Raw genomic sequence first — 17,187 nt, forward strand, 5'->3', positions numbered from 1 at the left:
TTGGAAAGATGAGGCAGTGCTAATTGTCTAATCAACTGTTATTATAATGTAGTAACTATTAGTCTAGTAATCACTGACAAAAATAATTTAATTTAAAGGCATGAATTAATCTGTCCTTTGTGATTGCTGCAATATTTAAATGAACCACAATATTTAAGAGAATGTGATACTCAGATTCTTCATCATCATATTACAATTGACTTTTAATTCAGTCTTGTAACACTTAATGACAGGGATATCTTCTAAGAAATGGTTGCCAGTTGTTTTCATCATTGTGCCAACATCATAGAATGTACTTACCCAAATCTAAGTGGTACAGCCTTTGACAGACTTAGGCAGTGTGGTGTGTACATGGGATAGCCTGTTGCTTCCAGGGCCATGAGGAACAAAACAACAGATTAAATCAAGCACAAGAAAAAATAATACATTCAAGGGATGTAAATGTGAGACATTTGATGTTGTCACTATAACGTGGTATTCAGTTTTATAGTAAAATTTTAAAAGTATGAGTGTACTTTCAAATAATGATAAAAAGCATAGTAATAATTTTGTAGACATAATTATTTATTACCAGAATCAAGTATTAAGCACTATACATCATCGTATGCACTATACTTTTATATGACTGGAGGCACAGAAGGTTTGAGTACACCAGCATCACCTCAAACATATAACTCATTGAACTCTGGTGTTATGACAGATACAGTGATACCAAGTGAAAGGAATGTTCTAGCTTTGTTATAATATTATGGAACAATCTCATATACACAGTTGTTGACCAAAATGTTGTTCTGGGTGGCATGATTGTAGTTACTATTTATTGAGGGCTGGGTGTGTGCAAGGCATTGTTGGAAATAACTTTGCTTGTCACTGTTACAATGTACTGGATGTTATGAATATCAACTGTGTGTTAGATTTTTGAGGTTGCCTCTAATTACACAACCCTGTAAAATGGATTTACAAATGGGGAAGTTGCGGTTGAGAGAAATTAGGTAAGGCACCCAAGGTCACCCAGTAGTTGTGGCAGGAGCAAGTTTCAAGTCCAGGTATGTCAGACAAAGGCTGTGATTGTGATCATTCCAGCAATGTCCGCTGTCTTGCAGTCACCACCTATCTCATGTAGGTTGTAAATTTATTGTTATTACTCTTGTCCTAGTGGTTACCCTGGCTGGTTTATCATTCAGCTCTTAACTTTACCCTGGAATAGGAATTGGTCCTTCCTCTAGCTGAAGTAGCCAACCTGCAAATCGAACGGGAAAAGCCAACCTTCTGTCCTGTGGCATGAGGAGCCAACCTCCTCATTGATTCTCTGTACACCTGGTCGCTTCTCTTGGTGCTGAGTGGAAGGAACACTGGAAATCCATGATGCTGTTTGCCAGGCCTTGGGTTCCGGCCAGAGGAGGCAGATGGTGTTGATGGGAGTAATTAGAAAGAACTGAAAACTCACATCTCAAATGCAGAACCTGGAACAGAGAGTGGATAAAGCAAATCGGCTCCAACCTCATTTTTCTATGCTGTGTCACTTGGGGGGAGGATTGGGCTTCTCAATAAGGGACTTGAGTCTGTGGTGAATGGCCCGGAGCCAGAAGGGTGACGGTGACTGCCTCTGGCCCCGGCAGAAACTGTGGATGGTGTGGTTGAGGTGATCTTCACCGCCCCTCCACTCTACAGTGTTCCCTGCTCCTTCTCCTTCGGGAACATATTCTGGCCCCTGTGTGGAAGGGCAGGACATCCACAGAAGCACCCTTCTCTTTCTGTCTCCTCCAATTGGCTAAAAGGTAGTCCAGACTCAGAGCTAATGTTTTCCCAGGAGAACCAGGCCATGGATGCTGGCATCTCCCCTACCCTGTGTGAGAGGAGCAGGGACTGTGCTTAGCAGCCAGGCCTGGGCAGGTTCTCAGAGTTTGCTTGCATCTGTGTCCTCAGGATCCAAGGGCCCTCCTTGCTTAGTATCCTCTGTGTCTGTCCCTTCAGCTCACCCCTATAGGGCCAGGTCCCTGATCTTGTCACTGACCTGTGCTGACAAGATGAACTGGGTTGAGAGGAGCTGGCTGCAACATTAAACTAAGAAAACGGTGAAGAAATCCTGCAACACATGGACATGGGTTTCTCAGACCGAAGGTGGGACTGCTCTGCGACCTCAAGGGTCCTCTTCCAAGTTGGCAAGAGAGCGAGTATACCCAGAATCGCTTTATTTACAGGGGAAAGACATTCAATAGAATATTCTACACCAAATAAGGCAGGGGATAAGGTTTCAAAGGTGGTTGCCCAGTCCCATTGGGTAACATTCAAGTCCAGAGCTGAAGCATTTCTTTGCCAAGCGAAGATGAAGGCCACTTGCTTCACACAGTGTGTGGCCTGCGATGCCAGTCCAACATCCCCTTTACTCAAGGCTGAGAGAGGATGCTCAGCCCATGGGCAGGGCGGCCCCCCACACCTGCAGAAAGTGGAAGGATGGCACATGCTTCAGGTCAACCCAGGGAAGAGAGGGACCTTGAGCCAGCCTGGAGCTAAAGCTCCAGAGTGACTGTTCAGCAGCATCCTGAGGCTCCCGTCCTTCCTGGGCCTTCTTTTCCAAGGGCCTTCCTAGGCTTTTCTATAGACTGACCAGTTCTAGGGAGGAAGGAAGGCAGGCAGAATCCTGGCACAGAGAAGTGACCCTTCTCCTCCTCCTTTCCTGGTCTCCCTTCAGACCTTTGCCTCCATAACACCAACAGGGTGCTCTACTGTTGGGGGCTGCCCAAACCCACCTGCTCCCCATAGATTCCTGCTTCAGAATAGTCAAATTATTAAGTGCTTGCAGAATTGGAGGAGGGGAGTGTGGAGATCCTGCTTGAGCTGACTACAGCCATCTGGGTCATTTTTCCCACTGGGTGACTCTGGGATGCATTCTAAACCCTATAAGATAAACAATGTCATTAAGGTAGTAAGTGTCCAGTGCCATACCTGAACTGCTTCTTAACTGACATTTTGACATGTTCATTTTTGAGGAAGTCCTGGTACATTCTGTTTGGTTTTGGCCTACCTTTGTCTAGCTCAGCATAGGAATCCCTTTCTCCTTCCTCATAGTGTGCTCATGTGGGGATCCTCCTCTTGCCACCCAAACAAACTTTTTGTACATAAGTCCAGTTCGTGCACTGGATTTGACCATTTATTTCTTTAGTCTTTCAACACCTTTTGCCTTTGGCAGCCAATTCTCGTGTGCTAGTTTTTTTTCAAAACAGGGAGGAAGAATGACATGGTTGAAAGAAAAGGAATATATTGGATTTACTTTGTAAGCAAATGGTACTCCCCAGTGCCCTGCCCCATTAATTTTTCTGTTAATATTTGCCACTCTACTAAGGGACTGGATGAGCTAAGTCACCTCTGTACTTAGTCTAATGCCTGGCACAGTAAGTGGCTCAGCAAAGTGGTTATTATTAGTGCTCCCTCTCTCTTTCCCTTCTCTCCTCCCCTTTCCCCCTAGAGTTTCCCCTTAGCTCTTGCAGCCTGCCCCAGGCCGTCTCTTGACAGGACACAGTGAAAAAGAGAACTTGATCTGGGAGTTTGCCAGTGGCTGAGAAGCAGGATAACTGCAAAGGTAACCATCCCTGGCACTGGCCCCGTCTCCAGTGTCTTTGTGGTCTACCTGGGTGTGTCTCAAGGGTCAAGAAGAGCACCTGCCTGATTTGACTGCCCCTTAACTCTGCTCTGGGCTTGACTGCTCCCCACCCACAACCCTCTGGAATCTTTGCTCTCTGCTTACATGAACTGTGGGGAGCAGGCAGCATCTAAGAGACAGATGCATTAGGGCAGGAAGAATCCAGAGAGATGCTTCAAGCCAGGTAGAGAGAACATGCACCAGAGCAGGTAAGTGGCTTTCTTAAAGTCACACAACTGGCTAGAGTGGAGCTGCAATGAGCATGAGGCTTGCTGACTTCCCCGCGCTCTTTCGCCTCTTGTGCCAGCTCCTGATTTCTCCTGTGGCCCTCTTCTTGACCAGGCTACCTTTATCCTGTGAGCCTCTGATAGAAATTAAAAAACAACATCAGCAATAGCAGGAATACTGACTGAGCTTCCAGATCTTCTGTACCAGAGTCCAGGTTGGGCTGCTTGTACGTGTCAACAAAATGTGTGAACTTTAGGATTGTTGCTAGAATGTGGATTTTGCTCATTTGGTTATAATCATTATTTCTGGTTCTGGCTTTGGTTTCTTTTGCATGTTACTTTTATTGCAGGAATTTTCTCTCAGCCTCTTATTAAATCCCAAGTGAAGCAGGAGGCCCACTCATTCTCACTGTGAGCTTTTAAAAAAAAATTGTAGTTGTAGATGGACAGCATGCCTTTATTTTTTAACTTTTTATGTGGTGCTAAGGATTGAACCCAGTGCTTCACACATACTAGGCAAGTGCTCTGCCACTGAGCTATAGCCCCAACCTTTCACTGTAAGCTTTGGTGGATGTGTTTCTTTGACTTGACTTCTCTGTGTGTGTGTGTGTGTGTGTGTGTGTGTGTGTGTGTGAGAGAGAGAGAGAGAGAGAGAGAGAGAGAGAGAGAGAGAGAGAGAGAGAGTTGTGTCTCCTTTTAAGACACTTTAAAATAGCTATCTGCCAATGATGTGCTCACATAGGGTTGTGCTGCTTGGTTGACATGCACCTCCCACCTGTGGTCTGCTACTCTGCTGATGTGGCCTGGGTGATGTGGCAGCTCATCTGCCTATAAGAGTCTGGGCCCTACTTTAATGTGTTTTCCTAGAGAAAAGGCCCAGGAGGCCATGGGAGGGAGAGGCTGCTGGTGGCTGGGGGGAGAGCTCAGCTGTGGGGAATAAACATGAGCTGGCTTTAAATGCATTCACTTGGGAAACCAGGGACCTGGATGCCCAGATGTCACTTGGGGATGCTAGCAGGAAACCCAGAGAAAGTATCCAGGGCACATTATGCCCATTTCACAGGCAGGAAGACTGAGAAGAATAGGAAGGAAACATATACCAGGTTTAGAGGAAGACTAGTGCCTATGCATTTGGAGCTCAATACCAATATTCCTCAGGGTGGTAGATTTTGTTATCTTTGTGATCTGTTCACCTGCTCCTTAATGGTTGCTAACATTCATGAGATTCCCTGTACAACAAAATTAAACAGTGTCATCATTTGGAAGTGGCTTTTTAAATGTTTTAATCCAGATTTATATTCATTTCTGCATTTCACAAGGATTTATTGAGAACTATGTGCTCATCAATATTCCAGGCATTGGGGATATAGTAGTGACAAAAACAAATAGGACCAATGGCCTGGTGTAGCTTACATTCCCTTGGGGAGCACAGATGTTGCTTGGTGGACCACTTGATGACATGATTGCAAACTGTGATACTCAGTATGAAGAAACATAAAGGACTGATGGGTCTACCTAGCAGGGAACCCTGCCTAGTCTCAGTGGGCCCAGAAGTCTGTGTTCAGTGTTTCAAATCAACTATTTTGTACTTGGGCATTTGTTTTTGAGCCCAGTGTAGAAATTTAAAAATTATTTTTCATTTAACTTCCTGTCATCCATTTTGGGAATCTTCAGGGTCATATTTAACTTCTAACACATTAGCCATTCCTAGGTACCTAGTGTAACCCTTGGGTTGGACAGACAAGCCTTCCATGTCTTTGTCCAAATTGTTGTTCAAAGTTCTGTCCAATCCAGTCATTGTAGTGTTGCCCACTATCAGGAAGACTTGGATCTGACTGTGCCTCCGTTCCCCGTGGTGAGCTGCACTGGTTCTTTGATTAATTTCTTTCTTTCTTAGGCATATACTGTTGGGCCATCTCCCGCAGCTAGGTGTTCCCAGCTGGTGTATGTTCACTGTTGGGCAAAGACTAAATTGATGTAAAGGTTTCTCAACAGTTTCTTTCTCAGGTTGCAAATCTCTCTGGTCCACAACTCTTCAACATTTCTCTCTGAATGAAAAGATGGAATCAAACTAGACATTGATTCACCCTTTTCCTCACTTGTCCCTTAAAGCTCACTGCCACTATTCATATAAACCACTTTTTCCTTTCCATGTGTGATTTTAAGGACAGAAGTGAAATAGATGGTAATAGGAAGATTTGGACGATTGACAAAAATAAGATTTTAAAAATATGCCCTGAGGACATTTGGGGGTCCCTGAGACTTTTTAAGGGGCCGTAAAGTCTAAATTATTTTTGTATAGGATGTTATATGCTCCCCCCCCAACTCTTATTTCTCTATATAGTGGCATTTTCCTGCAGCTACAAATGTTGTGATGTCACAAAAGAATAGATGCAGAAGCAGATATGATAATCATGCTGTCTTCTGTTAAGCCAGACATCAAAGAAATTTGCAGAGAGCTTGCCTAGCATGCCCAGCAACACCACACACACACACAAATTGTAAAACTGAACAATATATTTTTCTTTTTAAAATACTTATATTGCCTTGTGCAGTAACTTGCACATGTAGTCTCAGCTACTTAGGAGGCTGAGGTAGAAGGAGAACTTAAGCCCTATACTAGTTCAAGACCAGCCTGAGCAACAAAAGTGAGACCCTGCCTCAAAATAAATTTTTAAAAATACATAAATAAATAATGTTAACATACAGACTGTTGATCCTTTTAAATGAATTAATATTTAATTTTTAATATATCAAATTTTGATAGTGATAGCTCTTTGGGATCCTTAATAACTTTTAGGAATATAAACAGGAGCCCTGAGACCAAAAACATTTGAGCACTGCTAAGCTGGAGGATGGGGGGTCCCCTAGGTGTTGGAAGGAACCAGCTTTTCAAGAATCTGACATGACCCAACAGAGCTTAAATTCATGTCATTCCTGACTTGGACTGCCACAGTCTGTCCCAAGGTCTGAGTTGCATAGGATGAGCAATTCCTCTGCAACTGGAAATACCTTCTGTCCCCTGCAAGAGAAGATCTTGTCTGAGCATCACCTTGCTGTTTCATGTAGAAGCGTGCCCCGAGGAGGGCTCTTGAGGCTCTGCCACGGCAGATCAGTGCCACAAGGTTCTGTGCTTCCGTGAACACAGCCAGTGGAGCCTGGCTCAGATCTCTGCCCAATTCCTTCCAAGAATCACAGCACAGAAGTTTTCGATCCATTCGTTTCCCTGGCTTGGCCTCCTATTCTAAGGATCATAAACAAGACCTCTTCAGCTTAGGGAAGAAAGAGCCAGGTCTCAGGAGGCAAACGTCTCGGGAGCCTGGGTGGTAATACCAGGCCAGATGTACCAAGGGGTTGGAGTGGCATTCTGTACCAGATGTGGACCTGGGGGAGTGCCCAGCCCATCCAAGGTCTCAGCTCTTTGCTTGACAGGGTCCTCCCCTTGCTCCACACTCAGACTGGAATCTGCATCTCTGAACAAGTAAAAACCTGTGAGCTTCCACCCCTGGTTCCCTGGGACTCCATTGAAAGCCTCTGCAGCTGGCAGCCAGAGGTTTCAAAGGTCACCCCAGCTGGGCGGATTAGAACAACAGATCTCCCGGGTGAAGCTGGCTGCCCGGCAGAAGGCAAGTTGCAACATCTGCGAGCAGAGTTAGAACAAAGCCCCTTAACTTTTTTTGGTCTGGCCTGGGTTCTGGCCACTTTCCTCTGATCCTTCTCCATTCTCTCTGGACTTGGACAGGAATCTCAGCAGCACGGTGGTGAAGTGTGTCTGCCTGGCGTCCTGACTCATGTGAGAGCTGCCAGGGGAGAGGCCACGGTAAGGTGCGTCCCGTTCAGCAGTCTGTGGCTCTGCCCCACTTTGTTTGCCGGTCAGCCTGGCACAGGCAAGGAGCCGCTCTCTAGGATTAGGAGTGATTAGGGAATGTGTCAGGATTTAAATGCATTGCCCAGAGGATTAAGAGGAGAGAACGGAGCTGTCAGTGCCCGGGGCATCTGCACTCTGGTGGTTGTGTCGGCTCTAATGTGTGCTGCTGGAGGATTCGTGGCAGACAGCTGAGCAGGCTTGGTACTTCAAGGACACCCTACTCACTGATCAGGTGCTTGGGACAGCCATCATTTAAAGTTAATGTATACTTTGAGTAGATCAGTGCATAGCTGATTTCTCTAAATTTATTCTGCTATATAATTGATCACTGATTTTTAAACTTTTTTTCCTGAGTCTTTTTGCCTCAGAATTTTACTCTGTATTGGCCATAGTTGAAAGTATTCCTTTCTGGGTTCAAGAGATGATTTAAAGTGCTTTTGATCAAGTTAAAGTGCAATTAACTCAGTACTGCTTTGAGTAACTAATAAATTATGTTACTTGTGGAAACTTTATTTGGAGGTGGGCTTTGGCCCAAACATCAATGGGAGGGAGGCTTCTAGCTCTGGATCCCCACTCCCCTGTGTTTTACTTCTCTGTCCTTTGCTCTGCATTTAGCTGGTACTGAATGAACCCCCTGGTTGGGTGCATTTGACTCCAGCTACTGAGCATTGCTCTGCTGATAGAGAAATTGCAGACATCACCCAGCCTCTCTGTTTTCTTGATTGGAATGTGGTCACCTGACCTGATGAAGGATTAGAGGGAAACAAAGATGGTTTGGCTTGATTTATTTTACTATTCATTTTTTATCCCTAAATATGTCAGGAGCCACTAATTGGCAGCATGGCAGGAATCTGTGCTGATGATGGCAGTGGGCAGGGCAGTGGGTTGGGGGTGAGTGGAGCTATTTGGTGTGACTGCCAGCTTGGGACTGGGCTGTGGTTCTGCCCAAGGATGGTTCAGTAATCCTCCCCCTGGAATCACCCACAGGGACTAGGTGTTACCCTGCTGTATTGACTGGCATGTACCTTTCATAACCTGAAGGCAGATTATTCCTAGGATTGGATAGCCAAGTGTGTGCTCTCTAATGAGAGCATTTGGGGTCTTCAGGAGATGTAATAGGCCTCAGCAGGTCTTGGATCCTGAGGCTTTGTAAAAAGGGTCCTGGACCTGATCTCACCTCTCCTAGTTTCCAGCTCCCCTGAAAGCCTGAGAGCAGAAGGGGAGACACATTTGCTGCCCTTCTTCCTTAGGGCTTCTCCCAGGCCTCTGTCTATTGCATTACTGGGAATGACAGGAAATGCCACGTTGGGTCTTGGGAGTCTCTTGCAAGCAGCACAGTATGACCTTACAGTCTGATTCCCCCACCCCCACCCCCACTTCTTAGCTGTGCAAGCTTAGGCAAGCATAGATGGCTTTCAGAGCCTCCCTACCCTTATCTGTGAACAGAGGATAATCAGAACTGCCTGCAGGATAACTGCGATTGAGTGAGAGTGTGCCCTGTGCAATGCCGGCCACATACTCCTTGCTCTGTGAGTGGTGCTGCTAGAATGCTCAGAACAGTGCTACAGGAAACTGCCAGTCAGTCTGGGATCCTACCAGCTGCCTCCTGGAGCTCCGCCTCTGCCCCTTGCCCCAGCAACCTTGCCTGAGTGTAATCAGGCCTGCCTGGGCTTCCTGTTATCTTTGGTGACAGGGTCTGTGTCTTTAAGGTTGTGAGGCTGGCTTAGTTTTGGGAAGTGGATGCTGCTGCTGTGGGCAGTTAGCACTTAATGAATACCTTTTATGCTGTGCTCTGGGCTTTATATGTACTCCTATTCCAGTTTTCCCTTCCTCGTATGATTGTTATTATTCCCAAATGACAGAAAAGAAAACTGAGGTCAAAAAGATGGAAGGTTTATACCCCATTTATCCCTAAATATGTCACCTACCTTATGTTTCCACACTCACCACACTTTGCACCACACAAATACAGACACACTCAATGTCCACCCCCACCCCCCACGGATAATTCACTGCTGTATACCCAGCACCTAGTTTGGCACATAGTAGGTGTTCTATAAATACATCCTGAGTGTATTTATAGAATTAATACATTCTGATTCTTGCTGTTAAAATTATGTCAGGGAGGGCTCGGGATGTGGCTCAAGTGGTAGCGCGCTCGCCTGGCATGCGTGAGACACTGGGTTTGATCCTCAGCACCACATAAAAATAAAATAAAGATATTGTGTCCACCTAAAACTTAAAAAATAAACATTAAAAATTATGTCAGGGAAGTACTTATATTCCCATGTTTATGCAGCACTCTTCACAATAGCCAAGGTATGGAATCCACCAAGCTGTCCATCAATGAATGAATGAATGAATGAAGAAAATATGGCATATTTCACATTGGAATATCATTCACTCATAAAAAGAAAGATCCTATCAATTGTGACAACACAGGTGGGACTGCAGGACATTTTGTCAACGAAATAAACCAGGCACAGAAAGACAAATATCACATGACCTCACTCATATGTAGAAGCTAAAAAAATTGATTTCATAGAAATGGAAAGTGAAATAATGATAAATATAGACTAGAAAGGGCAGGGGAGAGGGGCAGAGAGGAAGGCTAGATGATGGGTACTGTGTTAATCAGCTTTCTCTTTGCTGTAACAAAATACCTAAAAAAAAAAAATCAAGTCGAAGGAGAAAAGGATTATTTTAGTTCATAGTTTTAAATATTTCAACCCATGGTCAGCTGACTCAATTACTTTGGGGCCTAAGGTGAGGCAGAGCATCATGGCAGGGAGCATGTGGTGGTGGAGGAAGCAAAGAGTAAGAGAGGAGGGGCTGGGCTCCCAGTGTCCCTGTCAAGGGCACTCCCTGCCCCAGTGACCTAACTGCCTTCCACTAGGCTCCATCTCCTAGAGCCCCCCCCCCAGTAGGACCACAGACTGGACCAAGCATTAAACATGTGAATCCTTGAGCAGCCTTTCAGATTTAAACCATAGCAGCACAGCAGGCGCCCAATGCAGTCAGATGAGAGGACTAAGTTCCAGTTTCTGTAGCACCAGAGGGTAACGATGGATTGCAACAACTTATATATTCTATAAGGAATTAGAGGAGAGGTGGCCAAAAGTTCCCAACACAAAAAAAGGATATATGTTTAAGGAGATGGAAATGCTAATTATTCAGATTTGATCATTGCACATTCTATATGTGTATCGAACTCTCACACTGTACCCTATAAGCATGTGCAATCGTTGTATCACCTAGAACAAATCACATGGTGATCATTTTGAAATGGTTTCAAAGACATACGCGAAACACAACAATTTACTAAATATGGCAGAATATTAATTGTTCAATTTAAACACAGGGTTTTGGGATGCTCATTATATCATTCTTTCTACTTTTCTGTATGTTTGAATTTTTCCATAATAAATTGTTTTTAGTTTAAACTTTCTATATCATTAATTCCTATCATTATTTCCCTTGTAAATATGTGCTCCTATATCTTCCTGGTATTTCACCATATGTAACCAATTTTCACTGTTGGATATTTAATTAGATTTTTTTTACATGTCTACCTTTTGCTATAAATAATGCAATCAGTGTTCTTATCTATAAAATTTGGTCTGCATCTCTGATTCTTTCCCAATAATATATTTCTAAATGTGCTATTACTAGGAAAAGAGATGGATAGTTATTTTAGAATCTTTTGGACAAATTGCTTTCTGGAAAGATTGTACTAATTTATATTGCCCCCAGGAGGATATGAGTATGCCCATCTCCTCATGGCTAGCATTAAATGTCAGTTTGGTTAGTTAAAGAAAAAAAGCATCATTCTTAATTTTCACTCTTATATTATTTTGGCTTGACTTCTATTCAAGTCATATCCTCTGTGCATTTATCTGTGGGCTGATTTCTTCTTTGGTTTTCATTACAAGCATTTTATCCCAGAATATCATCCATCTTTTAAGGTTGTTGATTGTATGTTTAGCAATACAGAAAAGTCTTAATTTTACATGTACATAAGTTGAGCAGCTCTCAATTTTTCCCTTGTTACACCAACATCAAACCCCCTTCCCACCAGCCAACTGCTTCAGGAGTCCAGAAGACTCAGTATTCAGAATAGAAGACTCAGAAGGTTCAGAATAGCAGCTCAGGTGCCTCATGCCCATGTTCAAATGCCAGTTCTCTTCCCCACTGTGTGACATAGAACATAGGTTTATGATCCCTAAAATGGGGATGATGAGATTATCTATCTCATAATGTTGTTGTAAGGAGGAAAGGAAACCATTTATTATTTGTGAAGTGTTTAGTACAGTTTCTGATTTAAGTGCTACATAGTGTTTACTTTCATTGTTTCCTGCTGTGGTCAGGTCTTAAGTCTTATCATTAGGAATGGAATTTTGTTTGCAAAGCTAATACCTTATCAGTGAAAGAGAAAGCAAGTTTTGTTAAGCAGAGAATGTGCCCAGTTACAAACAAACCTAGCCACTTTGTTGCTTTAATTTATACTTTAAAAGATAGAGCCCTATTTTAGTTAGATATTAAATGTAAACAAGCTAATTATAAGACCCATACACCACTGTTCCTTGGAGACTCTTTACCTGACCCATAGCATGGAACTTAAGTGTGCTACCAAATAGCCAAAGAAAATGAACAGAACAGGAAAAACTAGGCGTCTCTTTCATTCAGCAGATGTTAGTTTGGTGTCTGTGATGTGCCAGGCACCAGGGATGTCATAGTGATTAAGATATGGTCCCATCCAGGAGCTGCCCCAGCCTGCTAAATGGTGGTGCTAATGAGAAATGGAGCCAAAGTTCTGTGAATTTCTGAAAATATATTTTTGAGCTTTGGGTTCTCCCACCTCTCCTTTAGGCTTTGGATCCCCCACTCCCACCTTCTTTTCAGAAAGCCTTTCTTCACTTATGAGAACCAGATTGGTTTCTGTTGTTTACAACCAAGAACTCAGGCTTGTAAATCCAGGTTAAGGAAATCATCAGAAACTCAGACATAGATTTAGACACAGATTAAGGCTCATTGTAAGAAATTTTACCATAAAAAGATTTAGCAACTGTCCAAATGGCCAGCAATGGGGAGACAGTCAAACATCCAAAGGGTGGAATATTTAAAATTAGATTTCTTAAAAGCAGTTCTAGGCAGGTGCCGTAGTGTATGCCTGTAATCCCAGAGGCTAGGGAGGCTGAGGCTGGAGGATCATAAGTTCAAAGCCAGCCTTAGCAAAAACAAGGCACTTAGCAAGTCAGTGAGATTCTGTCTCTAAATAAAATAAAATAAAATAGGGCTGAGGATGTGGCTCAGTGGTCGAGTGCCCCTGAGTTCAATACCTGGTACCAAAAAAAAAAAAGCAGTTCTACCCACTTTGTTTTAAGAAAAATTGTGAGAAAAAGATAGGAAACATAAATGCAAAACCATGTGTTTTGCTCTCAAATATGTGTTTTTCTATATTCATATAAACAAAATCAGAGGGAGCTGCCTCACCATTCTGTATAATAGAATTGTGGCTATTTCACGTTGTTCTCCTTTGAGCTGTCTGGTATGAACAAAAGAGCTCTGGAACCTGGCAAATCTGGATTCTTCCTCCACTTCTGATGGTCAGCTGTATAATGGGCAAGTTATTCCACCTGTTTGAGCAAAATGATGGACTATATCAGTTTCATGGGGTTGTTACAGTTATTTAAATAGGAGGAATAAGACCTGGGGTTCTATTGCATAAAGACAGGAATCTGTAGTTAAACAATAATGTATACTTTAAGATAACCAGATAAAAAGATTTTGAGGGTCATCACCACAAAGAAATGATGAATATTTTTAAGGCGATGGATATGCTGACCATTCGGATTCGATCATGGCACAATGTATACATGTTTCAAAACATCACATTATACCATATGTATACATACACACATATGTCAATCAAAAATAAAGTAATAAAAAATTGAATAAGATAATCAAGTATTCCATATAGTGTTTGGAACAGAACAAGTGTAGAGTAAATAATAATTTATTAGTTTTGCATATTGTTTTTTTTCCCAGGCTTTATTATGAAACATTTAAAAGAATAATTAAACATTACAAAAGAGTTGATCAGCGCTGTAATGGGTAGCCATAGGTGACTTCTCACTTCGACCCCTTCATTCCAGCTAACCTTGCCAGCCCCCAGCCCCACCTTGTCTAGTGTCCCTAGGCCTGGCCCAGGAGTTTGAGCTTGAGATATTCTTGCTAGTGATGGCATCATTTTACTGTGTCTCCTTGGGCAAGTGATTTACCCTCTCTGGGCCTCAGTTATAAATAGTTGAGTCAGCTTGTATGACCTTAAAATATCTCTCTTCTCTAATCATGGAACTTAAAAACATTTTTTAAAAAATCTAGTCCTTAGTCTGCTTCCTTTCCTTCATTCCGCAAACTCCTTCTTCCACTCCCCTCCCCTCCCCTCCCCTCCTCCAGAGTCCTTGCATGTTAACCTGAAACTCTAAGGTAAGAGAATGGATCCCAGTTTTTGTGTAGCCCATGAGCTCTCACAGTTCAGCCAAAAACACTTTTTACTTTCAGCTACCAATGTTTCCTGTAAATGCTGAAGAATCATTGATCAGTGACTGTTCAATGAAGATTTCAGATTCCTGTTATAAAACCCCTAAGCCATTCAGCTCTTCTCTTCCTGTCCCAGTCACCCTTTCCTAGAAGAGGGAGATTGGGGACAGATGGCAAGTTCTCCAGAGGGAATGAGGAGGCAAGTCTGGCCCCAGGAGCTGGAGTGTGGCACAGGCTGTGCCTTACCCTGGAACCTTGTTGGTCCCAGAAAGAAGCTCCAGGTAGACACTACTCCTCCCCAAGCCTGCACCCCCAGGCTGGGCCTGTGGCCATCTGGAGGGAAGACAGCACTGCGCTTTGACTCCTCTGACCTGGTCCTTTTCCTTCCTTTTTGCAAACCACAGGTGATGTGAAGTTGGTCTCCTCATCACACGTTTCCAAAACCTCCCTTAGTGTGGGTCCTTCAAGGTTGACTCCATGCCCCTGACCGAAGCCCCTGCTTTCCTTCTGCCTCCTCGGAACCTGTGCATCAAAGAAGGAGCCACTGCCAAGTTTGATGGGAAGGTAAGAGTGTGGCTTGGAGGCTGGGGGAGGCCAGGCAGGAATTTGTTCTTAACAGGCTGGACCTGGTAGCAGACCTGGTTTAATTTTGGACTTTCATATAAATCAAATATATATGACTTCACTCTTATTTCTTTAGTTTATAGTGGACTTTGGTCTATGTTGAGGAAATTGGGAATGGAGAGGGACATGCAAGTTAATTTTCCTGATACATATATATATATATATATATATATATATATATATATATATCAGGAAATTAACATATATATATATGTATTTGTATATGTATTTGGGGGGTACCATAGATCGAACTCAGGAGCATGTGATCACTGAGCCACATCCTCAGCTCTATTTTGTATTTTATTTAGAGACAGGGTCTCACTGAGTTGCTTAGAGCCTCACTTTTGCTGAGGCTGGCTTTGAACTTGTGATCAGCCTCCTGAATTGCTGAGATTACAAGCATGTGCCACTGCATCTGGCTTTTCGTAATATATTTTGCTGTTAATAAGTCACATTTTGGATATATGCCTCTTAATTATAGAATATATGACCTAGTGGCAGGAAAATACAGCTTGGGTTTAAATATGTATCCCCCACATCAGGGAAAATTGGCTATAATTTTTCTCTTGCCTTTGCTCTGAAAGGATTGTTTGGTTATCTGACTCTGTGGGTCTACCCAGAATAGTGAGATGAAAGATAGGACCCTCCCACCACCCCTGCTTTTTTTTTAATTCTCTTCCATTTTGTCAGTGAATCTTAGTCTCTTGCCTTGGGAACTTCATTTCTTCTGCTGTAAATGGGAATAACAATTTCTTGTCTACTTTGTGTGAAATGGGAGAAGATGTGAACATCGAAGAGCAGCTGTAAGAATAACCTAATGCTATGCCTAGTCAGAAAGCCTGTTCGTAAAGTGGTGGACTCACATCTTGACACGGAGGTGCAGGTGGGCACCAGAGAGGTCATAGGAGCATTTGTCCTGGAATGTCATGGGGATCTACCCCAGGAAATGCTTTAGCTAAAAGGCTTTCATGTGACACTAGCAAATGACAACTTAGGTGAGGGGTGTATGGTGCTGTTCTTGCATGGTCCTATGCCTTACCTTTGTGCTAGTATTTGGCCATGTGGTCATCTACAGAGTGTGCCAGGGCTACTACCTTGAAAATAGGCTGTGGCTGCACTGAATTTTGTGCTAAACACAGCCCTGCCCCATGAAGACTGTTTGCTGGAGGATCTGACCTAAAGTCCTTTTGTATCTTTTACTTGGAGAAGATTGTAGGGGAATTTTGGGGATGTCTCTGGGCTGTACCAATGTAGTAAGGGCTCTTTTCTTTTTTCTTTTTAAAAATATTTATTTATTTTTTAGGTGTATATGGACACAACACAATGCCTTTATTTTTATGTGGTGGTGAGGATTGAACCTGGGTCCCGCCCGTGCTAGGCGAGCGCTCTACCGCTGGGCTGCAATCCTAGCCCCATAGGGGCTCTTTTCTATTGCCCTAGCTGATTGCCATCTTCTTCTCTCCACAGCAGGCCAGAAAGAAGGGATGGGAGCACTCAATCCCTGGGGGTTCAGAAATGGCTTAGATGACCATAAAAGGGAATGAAGTACCGATTCATGCTACAGCATGGATGAGCCTTGAAAACATTACGCTAAAAGAAAGAGATCAGCTAAAAATTTATATTAAATAGCCAGAATGGGACTGTCTATCAAGATGGAACGTAGATTAGCGATTGCCAGGGTCAAGGAGGAGAAAGGGATGGGGTGTGACTGCTAATAGATCCAAGGTTTCTTTTGGAGATGATGACTCAGTTTTGAAATTAGAGGTGGTAGTTGCACATCTTTGTGGATATATTTATAAAACACTGAATTATACACATTAAAAATTGAAAATTAACACTTAAGAAGTGCCTTAGACAACAAAACTGATCTTGTTTCCACCCCAACCCTCTTGCCATATTGCTTCTGTTAGACAAGCTCCTTCCTTGATTCAGACAAGTGTGGAGAAGACACGCTTAGGTACTTTATATCTGAAGGCAGCTTTGCTTCCATTGCTGTCTGTGAGTTGTGGAGGAGCCATGTCTTTGAATTATGCAATTTGGAAATAGCGCAGAGTAAGCAGTGGCCTGGTGATGAGCACGCCCGAGCTCTTATACCTTCTATGAATCTAAGATTTCTTTATCTGAGAAAAAAACACCTGGCCATTTCTGGCCCCTGGGAGTGTGAGAAGAAAAAACCTCCTATGACCTAAAGACCTCCCACTAGGACCCACCTCCCAAGTTCCTACCACCTCCCTCTAGTGTCACCAGCCAAAGACCACACATTAGACAAACATTCAAGATCCAAA

The 17,187-nt window shown here is 43.3% G+C and overlaps 1 protein-coding gene across 8 annotated transcripts in view; it reads left to right on the forward strand.

Annotated features, from left to right (window-relative positions):
- Mylk (myosin light chain kinase) overlaps positions 1-17,187 on the forward strand; it is a 246,743-nt gene that overhangs the window by 62,976 nt on the left and 166,580 nt on the right. For 4 of the 8 annotated variants that reach the window (XM_078044102.1, XM_078044103.1, XM_078044099.1 and 1 more), the window contains exon 4: positions 14,683-14,842. In XM_078044102.1, the coding sequence (XP_077900228.1) occupies positions 14,756-14,842 (87 nt within the window). In that variant the 5' untranslated portion in view covers positions 14,683-14,755. Of the gene's footprint in view, positions 1-3,446; positions 3,581-7,481; positions 7,693-7,812; positions 7,968-14,682; positions 14,843-17,187 lie in introns of those variants that run through there. The other 4 variants (XM_078044101.1, XM_078044100.1, XM_040270264.2 and 1 more) reach the window with 4 other exon arrangements.

This window comes from Ictidomys tridecemlineatus, chromosome 3 (genome assembly GCF_052094955.1).
Source record: "Ictidomys tridecemlineatus isolate mIctTri1 chromosome 3, mIctTri1.hap1, whole genome shotgun sequence".
Lineage (NCBI taxonomy): Eukaryota > Metazoa > Chordata > Mammalia > Rodentia > Sciuridae > Ictidomys > Ictidomys tridecemlineatus.